General features: G+C 34.2%; 1 protein-coding gene across 1 annotated transcript; it reads left to right on the top strand.

The window, feature by feature from the left end:
* Positions 1 to 574: 574 nt before the first annotated feature.
* Positions 575 to 7,793, top strand: LOC127743137 (cytochrome P450 90B2). The gene is made up of 4 exons (XM_052255807.1): positions 575 to 886; positions 1,377 to 1,611; positions 6,836 to 6,972; positions 7,339 to 7,793. Exons 1-4 carry the CDS (start codon positions 834 to 836, stop codon positions 7,409 to 7,411), a joined length of 498 nt encoding a protein of 165 aa, XP_052111767.1. The 5' UTR covers positions 575 to 833; the 3' UTR covers positions 7,412 to 7,793.
* Positions 7,794 to 16,650: the final 8,857 nt, after the last annotated feature.

The following is a 16,650-nucleotide window of genomic DNA, read 5'->3' as shown; positions in this document are numbered from 1 at the left end:
TTTCGTTTTTTTATAATTCTTCTTATGAGAAAAAATCAAACAAAAAAATACATAATGTTGCAAAATCAATAGAAAGAGAAAGAAAAAAATGCAGCAATAACAGTAATAAAAAACAACGATGAAGATGAAACACATGAAGAAAAAGGAGGAGAAACGCAAAGAAGAAGGAGAAGAATAAGGAAGAGAAGGAGGAGGAAGAAAAATGCGAAGCATGCTATGAAAACCGTTGAGTAGTACACATGTAGTTTGGCCCAACTTGTATGACTTGTAAACCCAAATAACTTGTATGTGTAGCACTGCTCATAGAAAAATATATGTATCTCGAAGGTTTTATATCTATAATGTTCATTATAATAAATTAATAATACTAAATAGAAATCTAATCCATTACAAATAGAAAATGTATATATAAAATCTAAACAAAAAAAAATCTTTTTTTAACCCCCTACTTTGTATGGTTATGCAATCTAATATAAACAATATATATAAAGATATGTCAATTGGAGAGGGATGACAGTGCATTAAAATGTCGAATTGCAAATTTATTGTACGAATCACTACTAGAAATTTATGGCTTCTCTTAATCACTTATTGCAGCAGATAAATTTATCTATGCAGAAACTATAGTATTAGGATTATTTATTGCAGTATTATTCTCTCTTCTGTGATTTGGAAGTTGTAGAAGTAGTTGGGAGATATGTTAAGATAGAATATTGAAAGGTTCCTTTTTTTGTCTCCTTCTGTTTTATGACCTTCTTTTCCGCTTAAATATTAATGGAAAATAAAATTAACTTTGTCTATGACCTACTTGGCTGAGGAGCAAATACTCCGGGATGATATCAGGTTTGGTGGAAAAGCCCAAACAGCTTTTCATGAAAGATATCAGGTTAGTGCACTGATTGTTTCTATGGATTTGTCAAATAAAAATTGGTTACTGACCTGGTTATTTTGGTGGCAGGATGCTTCCCAAGTATAATGTCACTACCACGTTAAGGCTGGTTTCAAATTAATAAGGAACATGATTTATTTCCTTTTTTCTTTTCGAAGGTGTTTTTGTTTTTGGTATACATACTGCAAATGAATTTGATTTTTACTTTTTGGGTCTGTTAGGTTTATACTTTTATTTTCTGTTTGGTATAAGAGGTATGCATTTCATACAAAGATTACAAATGCTGATTAGTTTTGTTGGCTTATATGATTTGGCAAGTCTCAGGACAAACCTAAATGCAATTTTGTTTACTTCAAATATTAAAACTAAATGACTCTAGTACCTTTTATTCCTTAGATGCATAATACACTCTTTGAAAAAATATTAGTATTACTATAATCATGCATATTGAATTAACATTCTTTGGTTTCTATATATATCATGCAAGGGAGAAAATCATAAACAAGATAAACAAGACCATAGAGGTACACAGAAAAAATGATGCTCCAACTGTAGGGAGTGGTGTGCTTGGAAGGCTGCTAGAGGAAGAAAGTCTACCAGATGATGCTGTAGTAGATTTCATCATCAATCTTCTCTTTGCCGGGAGTGAAACCACGACGAAAACAATGCTTTTTGCTGTTTATTTCCTTACTCAGTGTCCTCAAGCCATGAAGCAGCTTCTGGTACATATATGATATATAGAACATGAAAGTTTCTGCATATCTTAGTATTCAAGAAATGGAAGTGTAAAATGATACCAAGCTTAAAATTCAAGTGAATTACAAAAATAATTATAAGAAAAGAAGAAGGTTGGTGATGTACTCTCAGGTCATTGAAATTTAAAGTAATGGAAGAAGAATTGAAAAGAAGTGAAAAGAGAGAATAATTGATTAAAAGAACCACCACAGAGTACTGAGTACCAATTACAATATATATAGCAAAAGGGAAAATAAATTACTAACTAATAGTGCTATAATTATGTCTAACAAACTAACCAACTTGACAGCTATACAAAAAACAAACTCTATTATGTTACATCCCCCCGCAAGCTGGTATTATATGGTTTGTGCAAATCAAGTAATCCCAGCTTGGAAAGCAAATGAGAGAATGGTCCTGGAGGAAGGGATTTAGTGAATAGATCAGCCGGTTGTTCACTGGAGACAACATGCCTAAGATTAGAAACCCCTTCTTTGAACTTGTTTCGAGCCACATGACAATCAACCTCAACATGCTTGGTTCTTTCATGAAAGACAGGATTTGAAGCAATATAGATAGCAGATTTATTATCACAGAAGATATCAACCGGAAGAGGAGGAAGAATGTTGAATTCCTTTAGTAGTTTGAGTAACCAAACGAGTTCACAAGTGCCATTAGCAAGGGCGCGATATTCTGCTTCTGAGGACGACCTTGAAACTGTAGCCTGCTTCTTACTCTTCCAAGAAATAAGAGTTTGGTCAAGGAAGAAACAATAACCACTGATGGATTTTCGGGTGTCTTTACAAGCCCCCCAATCAGAATCAATGTAACCAGATAGTGTGAAAGAATTGTTGACAGAGAAAAATAAGTCAGTTGCTGGTGATTGTTTTAGATACCGGATGATCCTATAGGCAGCCTTCAAGTGGGCATCAGTTGGTGAATCCATGAACTGAGATAGGCATCCAACAGAGTAGCTGAGATCTGGTCTTGTGTTAGTAAGGTATAGAAGTCTGCCCACCAATCTACGATAGATGGTTGCATCAGGAAGAGGGGAGCCTGAAGCCTTAGACAGAGAAGCAGTGTACTCCATAGGAGTAGATGCTGGTTTTGCACCAAGCAAACCGCAGTCTGTGATCAAATCCAATGCATACTTTCTTTGATACAGTGCAATACCAGCATTGCTTCGTGATACCTCCATCCCAATAAAGAACTTAAGAAGGCCAAGGTCTTTAATTTTGAACTTATCATCCAAAAACATTTTGACAGCTTGAATTTCACTCAAATCATCTCCAGCTAACACAAGATCATCAACATAAACAAGAATAGCTGTGAAAGTTGTACCTGTGGATTTGGTAAAAAGCGAGTGATCATTTTCAGATGGAGTAAACCCCAGATCAGCAAGTGCAGCAGACAACTTGATGTTCCATTGGCGACTAGCTTGTTTCAAACCGTACAAAGATTTTGTCAACTTGCAGACTAAGTTTGGATCGGAACACTGCAACCCCTTTGGAAGTTTCATATAAACGTCCTCATGTAGGTCTCCATGGAGAAAAGCTGTATTCACATCAAGTTGATGAAGATGCCAATTCTTTGCTGCTGCAACGGTAAGAAGAACACGCACAGTGCTCATTTTCACAACGGAACTAAAGGTGTCAATGTAATCGACTCCAGGAATTTGAGTGAAACCTTGGGCAACAAGACGTGCCTTATGCCTCTCGATAGTGCCATCTGGGTTGAATTTTGTGCGAAAAATCCACTTACAACCAACTGCATTCTTTCCAGGAGGAAGAGAAGTGATGATCCAGGTTTTGTTTTGCTCAAGAGCAGTGAGTTCTGCCTCAATAGCCTTCCTCCAACAATCATGCATAACAGCCTCAGAATAGTGTTTGGGGTCCGAGTTATTTATGAGAGCAAAAGTGAAGGCTTGGTGCTTGGGAGTAAACAATGAATATGACAAATGGTGAGAAAGGGGATACTTACATGTTGAAGGTAATTGGGCCACATGGATTGGATCTCTATGTGATGAAATATGGAAACAATGAAAATCTTTAAGATAAGAGGGTGTTTTTCTTTCTCGTTCAGACCTTCTCAAAACTGGTGCAGCAGATTGTGACTCAATATAAATGGATGAATGTTCCAATGGTGCCAATGCAGATGCTGATTCGAAGGTGGCGGGTGATGCAGAATCTGTTATATCATGAAGAGATGCCATAGGTGATGTAGAAGTGGCAGATAAATCAGGTGTAATGTGTATGGTGTGAGGTGCAATTATGCCATGAGTATGCTCATATGAAGAAGTATGTGCAGAGTTATTATAAAAGAATGCAAAAGGGTCAAAATTGGATGATTCAATTGAAGGCTGATCTATAGAAAAATCAGTGCTTGGTATTTGTTTGAATGGAAAATAGTGTTCATAAAATTCAGTGTTTCTTGATATAAAAATTTCTTTGGATTTTAAATCAAACAAAATGGACCCTTTTGTTCCTGATTGATAACCAAGAAAAACACATTTTCTAGCTCTAGGATCTAATTTTCTTCTATTAGTACTCAAAGTGGTAGCAAAAATAAGACAACCAAACACCTTGAGATAAGTCAAATCTGGTTTATTCTTGAAAAGTGCCTCATAAGGCGTTTGATGATTCAAGAAGATGCTTGGTAGTCTATTTATTAAATGTACTGAATGTTGCATAGCATAGTGCCAAAAACATTTTGGCACATTGGAATGAAACAAAAGTGCTCTTGCAATATTCAGTATATGTTGATGCTTCCTCTCAACAATTCCATTTTGTTGAGGAGTTTCAACACAAGATGTTTGATGTAATATTCCTTTTGAGTTATAGAAGGAGTTCATTTTAAATTCCATCCCATTATCTGTTCTAATTTGTTTCACAACTTTATGAAATTGAGTTTGCACCATTTGAACAAAATTTTCTACTAACACTCTAGTTTCGGATTTTAGTTTCATGCAATAAATCCAAGTAAACCTCGTTTTATCTTCTACAATTGTAAGAAAATATTTATGGCCAGCAGTAGATAAAAGTGAGAGTGGTCCCCAAATATCTATATGTAACAAATCAAAAATATATTCTGATTGTGTATTACTAATGGGAAAAGACAATTTCTTTTGTCTAGCCAAGTGGCAAGAATCACAAACATGAGATGATGAAATGCATTCAATAAATGAAAATGTATTTTTCATGATTGACATTCTTTTGGATGGTAAATGACCTAGTCTAGCATGCCATAGAATTCCTAAATCTTGCTGCACTGTGACATTTACAGAATGTGTGTTAACTTCTGGTGTAGTTAGTTTCCAAGGTTGAGCATCCATCACATAAAGATCACCAATGACTTTAGCTTGCCCAATCATCTTCAATGATAGGAGTACCTGTATCTCACAAAAAGAATCAGTAAATTTTAATTCACAATGTAATGACTTTGTGAGTTTAGACACTGAAATCAAATTATATTTAAAGTGAGGTATGAATAAAACATTGGTAAGAATCAAATGTTTAGAGAGTTGCACAGTGCCACAAATGTTTGTTGTAGTGGTAGAACCATCAGGTAGATTTACCAAAACTGGTCTCATATAATGAAAAGTTTTGAAAGACTCTTGAATATAGGATGCATGATCAGTAGCTCCACTGTCAAGTATCCAAGAAGTTTTAGTAAAATTTGATGATACACTCAAGCAATGCCTACCTTTTGGTTGAGTAAGGGTGGCCGAAGAAGTAATGTGGTTTACACTATTTGAAGTTGGCATGCGTGGTTGTTGAAGGAGTACTAGTAAGGTTTCCTTCTGATCTGGAGTCAACACAAGTACTGTATCATCGCTCTTTTTATCCTGGTTAGAATCAGCAATCTCAGCACTAGAATTCTCAACTATCTCGTCAGTGCTAAGTTGATTGGCTACTCGCTGCTTTTGGTGAGTAGGAAAGCCATTTTTCTTATAGCATGTCTCTGCTAAATGACCAATTCGATTACAGTAGCTACAAAACTTTGAAGTGTAGCCTCGACTATAAGATTTTTGATTTCCTCCTCTACCTAAATTTCGTCCACGACCTCTGCCTCTTCCAGAAAATGAACCGCCTCCAGTTGAGGTTTGCACCTCTAAAGAGTTAGTCACTATGTTGCTATTTGACGGGTCACAATTCAATTCTTGCTCTTGTTGGCTCCCTGTGAGTAACGACGTTTTAAATCATTCCACAAGTCTGGAGCTGAGCTAATCCACATCACGCTCTTAGCGATTTCAGGACTGAGAGAGGTTGATCCAGGAGAGGAGAAAATTGTTACACCTATCCCATGCTTCAAAATTAGGATCACCTTCACCTGGTTTTAGAATGGATCCATCGAGGAATTTCACCTTGTTCTTCGATCTGAGTGCTCTCCACATATCGTGCGACCACTGATAATAATTTTGAGGTGTCAACTTAAGCGGAATTAGAGCCAAACCAGGACTTTCTCCTGGATGAAGAAAATAAGGGCTAATCGGATCAGAAATTGCAGAAGATGAACTAGATCTGCCAAGATGTGCCTGGAACTGAGAGAATTGACGCATGAAAGCGGTGAAATTCTCAAAATCTGCAGCGGAATTTGATGAAGGGCTTGCATTCGGATTAGCTAAATTATCTGCCATAGTTGGATCTTCTCGCTCTGATACCATGTAAAATGATACCAAGCTTAAAATTCAAGTGAATTACAAAAATAATTATAAGAAAAGAAGAAGGTTGGTGATGTACTCTCAGGTCATTGAAATTTAAAGTAATGGAAGAAGAATTAAAAAGAAGTGAAAAGAGAGAATAATTGATTAAAAGAACCACCACAGAGTACTGAGTACCAATTACAATATATATAACAAAAGGGAAAATAAATTACTAACTAATAGTGCTATAATTATGTCTAACAAACTAACCAACTTGACAGCTATACAAAAAACAAACTCTATTATGTTACAGGAAGTAAAACTCTGTTGTTAACACAAAAAAACTTTATATTTTATATTATTTTGCTTAGATCTCGGTTTTTAGTATTATAAGTGATGCGATTGTTAAAAAGTTGTCATTAGGGAGAAAATTATGGTTAGTTCCGTTTGTTATATATTATAGTCTCACTCACCCTAGGACCAAAAAAGTTGGTGGAGTTGAAATCATGTTATATTGTTAGGTTCGATAATTCCATAATTGCTAAAATAGAAGTGATCAACATCCACAGGTTACAGGCAGGAGAGACAGAGCCAAGCCTCTGCCATTCAAGATGGATTCTAGCGGCCCATGGGGCTTTACCGGAGCTAATGAAGGGAACCCAAGAATCAGTTCCAAGTTTGTTGCACCATGTTATTATATGAACAAGTAAGTTCATGACTTTTTACTTTGGATGTTGACATAATTTCCTTCTTCACATTCATCATAGATGTCAGCATTATCCATGAAAGGATATTGTCTGTGCTTGTGTTTACGGTTGAAAACACCAAAATAGCTTACAGTGTGGTGGCTGGGTTGAGGTCCAGCAGCCCTGTCGATCAACTTTTACGATCCACTTTCATTTATGTTATTCATTTGTGCACCTTTTATGCCTTTGGATGTATAACACACTTCTTTTCCCATCTTCCCCATTATTATTATTATCATCATCATCATCATCATCATCATCATCATCATCTATACCTGCCTTAACATAAATCTAATTAACTTCTTAAAACAATTTTCTTTATATAGGTTGGAGGAAAAATTTCCATTTCAGAGTCAGAAAACCAAGTTCTTCGCCAGCAAGCATTGGCTGTATCACTGACCGGAAAAGCTTTGTGCCTAGAAGAAGAGCAACCCTAAGTGCCTTATAAGAAAATCTTGCTCATACCTGTTTTTCAATAATTAAGTTACCATAAGATAACAGCAACAGAAAATAATAGTGCCAAAGATTGTAAATAAACAAATCGAAATAAATCCTTGTAGCAGCAAAAGAAAAATATATCCTAATATTTCAATCATAGTTTGGTTAGTAGAACATCAGTATGTGGATAGTTACATGGTTCATTTCAACACATTCTTCGCTACTTTTTATGAACAAATTACAAGTATTCTTTTATAGAGTATTCAGTATACATAGGCAGGTAAATAAGAGAACCAATACAACTATGATTACTCTGTCTAGTTAATGTATGAATTACAAAAATTAAGGTACCCTTCAAAAATTAAGAAGCCTAATTCTTGAATAACATGCTTGTTAAATGATAACATGATGATAGTTGTTGGCATTGCCCTTTTGGTTTAGTGAATCCACATATCCCCCTTTCCTCCCTCCTACATTTCTGTATAAAAGGTTAACCTTTGTCACTACATGGCGGAATATTATATCTACTGCAGGTCTTCACCTACTCCATTCAATATAATTTTTCTTGATCCTGAAATTTCAGCCAAGTGTAGAAATTAGGATCTTTACGTTGGGAGCCTTTTATTCTTTCTCTAAAAATACATTTTTTTTGGTTTGGAAAAATGGAAGGGGACCAATTTATATTTTTTTATATTCCCACAGATATTTAACCATTTTTGTCATAAACAGAGATCTTTATCTAAAATAAATTATGCTCTAGATTCATGTGGTCCATACCCACAGATATGGGTAAGATAATAACGAAACTAGTCAAAATATTAGTTGCTGTTTGTTGTTGTAGTGTTGTGTTGCGTATGAAATCATTTTTGTTTAAACTTTGAAAATAATTTATAAAGATTGGGGATAATATAATATTCTAGCACACACTTTCTCTCTCTCTCATTACACAGTAGTTAATTGTTAGATGACTAATTTGTGTGTTCGCTCAGAAATTTTTGGTTCAATTTCTTCAACTTTTTACTTAGAGTTGAAGTTAGTGTAATTCTTGTATTATAAACTTCATTAATTTCTAAGGTATTGTATGATAAATGAGATATTACTTATATTGTGTTGGTGCTTGTATGATAAATGTAATACTCATGAAGCTACTTAATTAGTTAATTAATTGTGAATTGTAATAACATAAGGTTCCTAATACAAATAAGATTGGAAGAAGCTTGCAAATGAAGATTTGCCAGAAGAGATTTGTAATGCTATCATTGCTACGTGCAAATGGGATTGGATTTAGAAACTATGTTAACTAGTTTTAAATCCACCTAAAAAAAATCAATAATATAAATGAGAATACTCTTTTGTGTTAAAATTAAAATTATTTAATTAAACTTTTTTTATATAAATATGTAGTCAAATTTTAAAATATGTATTAGTAAATATTATTATTCTATATTAATTCTTTATATTTAATAAATAAGGGTCAAATATATCTAAAGTCTCAAAAATCCAATTTAATGACTCAGCTCATATTTCAAGAAAAATATTACATGTTAAATATTGAAAAGAGAATAACATTTTTTTTTCATTCAACTTAATATTTAATGATGGAGTAAATGACATTTTATATTTTTTATTATTTGTTTAAAAAATAAAATGTCTCCCATTCGAAAATTGATGACGAGTCTCTAATGGTTTATATAATTAGAGCCATTTGAGAAGTAGTAGAAGCTACTTTTTTTTTTTTTACTTTTGGATTATGAAAAGTCACAATCTGCGTGTTTTGATATTATTTTAGAAAAAGCTTTTAACTTCTCGAAAAGTTAATTTGCAGCTTTTTGAAGAAGTAGAAATATATGACTTCTCTACTTATTGATAAGTCATTCCACCGCTTACTTGAAAAAAATTTAATTTCAAAACAAAGAAATCTAATTTCCTTCTTCACTCTGTGAAGAATACTAACCCTTCACCATCATTTTTACGCAACGTCTGCTAGAAACACTGGCCTTCTACCATAATTCCACCATCACTCTCACGCAATGTTCTAAACTTCACCATTTTCACGTAATGATTCATACATCTACTGTATATATTCCTTCTAAGTATTTTTTTATCATTTTATCACTCTATTTTTTATTATTAAATTTGTATTTAACTATGGTATAAAATTTCAGTTTTAATTTTATTTTTTTCATGTGATTTTATAGCTTACTATTATTTTTATAGTTAATTATAGCAAATTTTTTACCTCAATAAAAGAGAAGAGAGTTCTAATATAAGTAAAAAAAATAAAAAACAGCAACAAAATATACATTGACACATTTTATATTTATTTTTTATTTTCACCTACCATATCATACACAATATTAGTGATTAGGCTATATAAAATCAACATTCAATATTGGAAAGTATTTGTTATCATCGTTATTTTAATATTCATTCTCTTCTGTAAAAAAAATTATTTTGATTTATTTATCCAAATGCTACAACTTTAAAATAAAGTACTTTTATAACTAAAAATCCAAACACAAAATATAAGGTGCTATTAATAAAAGCCTTTATGTTTTAAACTCTTTTTCCAGAACTTATTTAAGTTATTTACCCAAACTCTTAGTCTGATTGTCCGATATAAATTGTTGATCAATCATTATATTCTGGATTCTGATAAGGAAAATGTTTGATTTTTTATATTTGTGCAGTGAAGAAGTTGAACATTTTGATGCTATACCAATGCAACTTGGTTATCCATTAATATTTTAGATTATCCCATCTTTTAAGTGTTAAGTGTAATTTGTGACATCAGTTAATGAAGGAGATCTATGTAACATTGAAATGGTCATCTTATTTTTTTGGGTATCTTTTTATTGAGATAGTGAGATATTGGCTAATGATGTTGAAAAATAACATCCAATTTATAGGTATTATGTAATGAATATTATGTTTATCTATGTAATTTTTGGCTTTCCTTTTTTCAATTTACCGTGTGTTTGATGGAGTAAATTTAGAAAACAAACCTAAAGTATTCATTTTGCAATGAAAAAATTTAAAAAAATATATTTTACCTTACTGTCAGAGTTTGAATGGTTTTCCAAGGCTCCAATTACCGACGGAAAACTCGTTGAAAAATCTGTCTCTAATTACCGACAGAAAATCCGTCAGAATATCTGTTTCTAACTATCGATGAAAAATTTTTCTCTAATTACCGACGTAAAATCCGTCAAAAAGTTTGACGTTCGAGAAAAATGGAGGGGAGAATTTACTGAGGGAAAATCTTTCAGTAAGTGGTAAAAATCTGTCGGTAAATAATTTTCAACGAGACTTTTACGGAGGGACAAAATCTGTCGGTAACAAAAAATTTGTCTGTAATAAAGACTAAATCTGTCTGTATTAAACAATTTTCTAGTTGTGAATTTTTGTTCGTGAATTAGTATTTTTTTTTCTTTTGAATTTTCTATGTTTGATTTTGATAATTATCAATTAAAGATGTAAAATAGATAAAATTCTAAAAAAAATTTAAAATTTAGAACAAACAAAAAATATAGAAAGCTCAAAATATTTTTTTATTTTTCGCATTGTGGATTACATCCCAGATCATTAGATAGAAATCTAAAAATGAAAAGAGAAACAAAGAATATTGTAAACCCCGTTAAAATCGGTAAATTATTAGCTAATAAATTGAATTTTAATTAGGAAAGCTAAAAATACAAAACTAATATTAAAATAGAATAGAGCTCGTCGAAACGAGAATTTTGATACCAATTTCGAAAATTTGACCCAGAATCGGACCGAAAAGACCAAACCAGTTGAACCGGGGCCCAATCGGGCCTGTGAATTCAACCGGACCCATAACATAAATGAAGCAGCAGCTTCATCTTCTCTATTTCACAAAAACAACGAAACACACAGCAAGGTGGGAGGAGAAGAAACCTAACCCTCACCTTTCCTTTTCACCACCATAACTCCTCCGTCCGGGCTCCGATCGACGCACCGTTTGCGGCCACGCGCTCAGCGCATCGAGGTCTACCTTTCTATCCGAACAATTTCACTGGTAAGCCTTCTATTAAGTTCATAATTCCTATCCCTGTTTCTTTGGTAAACTTGAAAACCTATGGTGAATCTTGTCTAATTTCTATGTTCTAGGTTCAAGTTAGCTTCTGGAACTTGTGGGCTCAAGATATTGAGCATATGGGTATGGTAAGAACATCCTAACCCTAGCTCAATCTTCTTTTTGGTAATAGAAAACTGAATTAGAACATATATATGTGTATTAGGTGTATTTTAAGAGGGTGTTTATGCATTGGACTTGAATTTGGATTACTTGGAGCTTTGTTGGTGACAAGGCTTGCTTTGGAGCTGTTTGATTGATCTTGGAGGGGCTATAATTTTGTGTTGAGAGGCTGCCTTGGGTGAATTAAGTGATCGGCCAAGGTATAGTTTAAGTTTCGCACGTTTAATCGGTGTTGCGAAAACTTAGGTTAGAAGAACCATAGGATAGGTTAAATTTGTTAATGGCATTTAATAAGTAGCTTTGTGTTGTTGTTGGTATAAATGTTGATGAACATTAATTAGGATGATGATGTTATTAATTCCATGTTGTTGGACTTGCTTATAATGGGTTGTGTTGATATTAATATTGATGAATTATGATTGGTAATTGTTAATGACAAGTTATTATGTTAAGTTGATGGATTAATGTGTATGAAGGATTGATTTTGTAAATGGCATTTAAATTAGTATATTGATGGGAGGTTGATACATATATGGTGAAAGTTGGTATAGGTGAAATTTTGATATGAACAATGAAGGGTTGTTGATGTATGAGGTAAAAGTGAGTAATTATTGATGATTGAGGTTGGTTAAGTTGATTAAAGTTATTATTGGCAATGGTTGTTGATGAATTGAGTGGATATGGCATTACAATGTAGGTTTATATGGTAAGAAAGTTAAGTTGGTTAAAATGAGATTTTATTGAAAGTGGTTAAAACCAAATTTTGATGAACTTTGGACATCCATAATTTACTCCTCAAATTCTTGATTGATTTGTGGTTTGTTGCAAGTAAAAGATGGTTTTAAGAACTTTTGATTGATGTCAATTTTGTGAAAAATGGAATTTGTAGAGGAAGTTATGGATGTTGCAAGTTTGAGGTATAAAACTGTATTGCAGGATGGTAAAAGCTGGTTGCAGAATGCTTCTGGGCATTCTGCCCATTTTTTCCAAAACACACCCACCCACGCGTGCGCGTGGCTCACGCGTACGCGTGGCATGAAATTTTGGCAACGCATGCGCGAGAGGCATGCGTACGCATGTGTGCATATTCATGCGTATGCGTGACTTGATGTACATTCCACGCGTGCGCGTGGCTTACGCGTATGCGTGGATGCTACCTGCTGCAAAAATCGGTTTTGGCTGTTTTTAAACCAATTTTCCACTTCTAAACCTCCATTTTCTTCCCTTTAAGGCTTTAAGTATGGTTCTAGGTCTAGTAGACAAAAGAAGCTAGGAAAACAAGATAACTTGAGGGTGAAGAAATTTGTAAATGACGGCTTTTATGAAGAAAATGAGAATGTTAATGAGGTTTAAAGTTAAGGCTTGCCATTTGATGATGTACTGATGACAATTGTTATGTCTTATGAATAAAGATATCTGAGATACGAGTTTCCCTGGGTAAGAACTGTGGCTCGCCACCACGTGTTCCAGGTTGAATCTCGATACTCTGTTGACCCTACGTCGTAAGGGTGACCGGGCACGTATAAATTTCCGGGTATGGATAGCCCCCATTGAGTGACTATATGATGATTGAATGTGACCTCTATGCATAGACTCTTGGGGATGTACGATGGGGGACAGTCTAAGGTTTTCGGACTTGTCGGGTTGGCCGGATAATCGACAGATGGGCCCCATCAGCCATAGGACAGGCATGCATCATATGCATTTGTTGTTTTGATTGCTATGCATTTCCTGGGTATGCCTAATTGATATATATATCACCTGTTATCTGTTATACTTTCTATTTGTACTATCTGCTCATTACTTGTGCGTGAACTTGTTTGGTTGCTTGTTTCTGTTGCATTATGAATGATGGAGGAAAAGAAGGAAATGGAGAAATGGTTTGGAATTAGATTAGGATTGAAATTGAAATTGAGTAAGTTAGATAGATTTAGAATACCTACCCCTGTTTATAGCTTCTATTTAGTATTAAGTTGGATAATTGTATAACGAAGTTCTAGGATTACCTATGGCATTCTCAGGACCTTATTTATTATGCGCGTGGCACTTTTACCATGCTGAGAACCTCCGGTTCTCATTCCATATTGTATTGTTGTTTTTCAAATGCAAGTCGAGAGGCTCCTCGCTAGGCGTCTGGATTTTGGAAAGCGAAGTAGTCATTGGGTGTATTTTGGTTTCTGGTTATATATATATATATATATATATTATATGCTGTTCCTCTTAAAGGTTGAGGGAGAGTTAGGAGTCTACTTTGATATTTTGATGTATTTTGGGGATATCTATATATGTTTATATGTATATATATATCCTCTGACCAGTCTTAGCTTCGCAGGCTGAGTCAGGGGGATAGTTAAGCTGTTTCCTTGGCTGTTCCTTATTCTTTTGCTTATTCCTACCGTGTTTCTATTAGGTTTCTTAGCACATAAGCAATCCTTTTCGTTGAGTGTTGCGCTTTTAATTTTTTGCGTAATTTGTTTACCGCTTTGTTTCAAGGCTCCTAGTATATTACCCCCTTCTCTATTATGTATTTATTTTACTGTATTAGAGGTTCATAACACCACACTACCTCTGTTCTACGACTTAAGCGTAAAACTTTGTGTAGTAGGGTGTTACAAATATCATTATTATGTAAACAAATAGTTTTAGGGTAAACATTAAATAGTCTCAGAAGATAATTAAAAAAGAAAAAACAAGAGAGAAAGAAAAATTCTCTTATATAACACAACACATTAGGTTTCTTTTGATACAAAATTTTTAAAATATTAAATTATTTCAAAGAAATAGAAAAATTTTAAAATTTCTTTGTATTTGTATGTAGTAAAGGCACTTTCTTTTTATATATTATTTATTTTTATTAAGATTAACAATATACTATTATCAACTTTTATCTCAATATATATTTTTTGTATATCCACAACTTAATATTGATGATACACTCAAATCTAATACAAATTGAATAATAAAAGAATTTGCTAGGAAAAAAACATACGAATGAAGAAACAATGAGATTGTGTAACACCCTACCACTCTGAGCTTTACGCTTAAGTCGTAAAGTAGAGGTAGTGTGGTATTACGACCTCTAAAATAAAATGTGTACATATAATAGCAGAAGAATTATAATATGCTAGGAGCCTTGAAGAATAGAGGAAATAAAAAAATCGTGAAATAAATGCTCAACCTTCAAGAAGCAAGTTAACTTGCGTGTTAAGAAAGCTACAACTGTTAAGTGTAAAGTAACCCAAAACAGGAACAGAAAGTCAAAAATACAAAGTAACAAGCTCCTAACTCAGCCTGCAAAGTCAAGACTGGCCGGAGAATATTTACACATATATATATATACATATCCAAAACCCAAATATACATAAACAAAATCCTGCCTCTCTCCATAAACCTCTAAGAGGATAAAAAAGAATGAGTTATGCAGAAAGAAAGCTAAATTCATATATATACATCTCTGTCAACAAAATAACCCACTAACCACTTCGCTTCAGGAGCCCAGACGCCTAACGAGATGCCTCTCGACCTGCATCTGAAAAACAACAACATAGTATGGAATGAGAACTAGAGGTTCTCAGTATGGTAAAGGTGCCAAATATATAAGGTCTTGGGAATGCCAGAGGCAATCCTAGAACGCCGACACTCAGATTATAGAGCTTAAAGTATTAAACAGAAGTCATAAAAGGTGGTTTTCTAGAAGTAACTAAGCCTAACCTAACTTAATCTTAAATCTAAGTTCCATACTGCCATTCTTCCATACCTCCATCTCCGTCATCATTTCACAGACAAATAAACAGATAAAGGCAAGCACAAGAAGGTCACAAATAATGCATGTAACAAACATATATTTAGCATGGCAAATACACTTAAACACACCCAGTTAATGCACAACAAGTAATCCAAGTAGAATGCATATGATGCATGCCTGTCCTATGGCTGATGAGGCTCATCTTTCAGTTATCCAGCCAACTCGACAAGTTTGAAAATCTTAGACTGTTCCTCGACGTGCATCCCCAAGAGTCTATGCATAACTTTTTTTTTCTCAAATAATCAATAATTCAATATTGCTCAATGGGGGTTAATATTCCCGGGAGTTTATAAGTGCTTGGTCACCCTTACATCGTAGGGTCAACAGAGTATCGAGTTTTCAACCTGGTACACGTGGTGGCAAGCTACGACACTTTATCCAGGGAATCTCGTATCTCAGATCATTTAATCATTCAAGCCAAGTTTCATACATGATCATTCATTTGATTATCAAGTCAAGTCTCATACATGATCATCCGTAACATTTCATAATCAATTCATGACTTTTCAGCTTTACTTCACCTCCAAGTCATTCCCATTTCCTAACTTCATCTGATTATCAGGTGTAATACTACTATTCATGACTAAAAGGATGAAAATAGAGGTTTAGAGGTTTGAAATAGGGTTTAAAAACTCAAAAATAATGTTTGCTGGAGCAGAGGCCACGCATACGTGTGGCTCACGCATGCGCGTGGAAGTGTGAAGCTGCAGCTCGCGTGCGAGTCTCTTTGTCATGCGTACACGTGGGTGAAAACTTCATATCACGCGTGCGCGTGGGTCACGCGTACGCGTGGACATGGATACTACCACTTACGCGTGCGCATGGCATCAGTCGCGTATGCATCGCCGAAATCCTATGCCACGCGTACGCGTGGATGTACGTTCTCTTAAAAAAAATAGATCAGTAGCAGAGCTGCAGAATCATAACAAGTTTCTTGCATAGTCACATATAAATTACATATTCCGCACCAAAATTTCCGACGGGCATAACTTAATCGTTTTAAATTGTTTTTCTTCCGTTCTTTGAACGTCATAAAGTTCACGGACCCAATTTTCATCTAAAACCAGTTGAAATCAATTTGAAATTCCGGAAGCCAAGTTATAACCCGCCGAAATTCAATCCAAAATCAAAGTGCAACAAAACCTCATAAACCTCATTTTCAATTCAAAAGTCTCA

This window comes from Arachis duranensis, chromosome 10, assembly GCF_000817695.3.
Source record: "Arachis duranensis cultivar V14167 chromosome 10, aradu.V14167.gnm2.J7QH, whole genome shotgun sequence".
Classification (NCBI taxonomy): Eukaryota; Viridiplantae; Streptophyta; class Magnoliopsida; order Fabales; family Fabaceae; genus Arachis; species Arachis duranensis.
The sequence above is the reverse complement of the archived record's forward strand: the minus strand, read 5'-3'. Positions and strand labels throughout refer to the sequence as shown.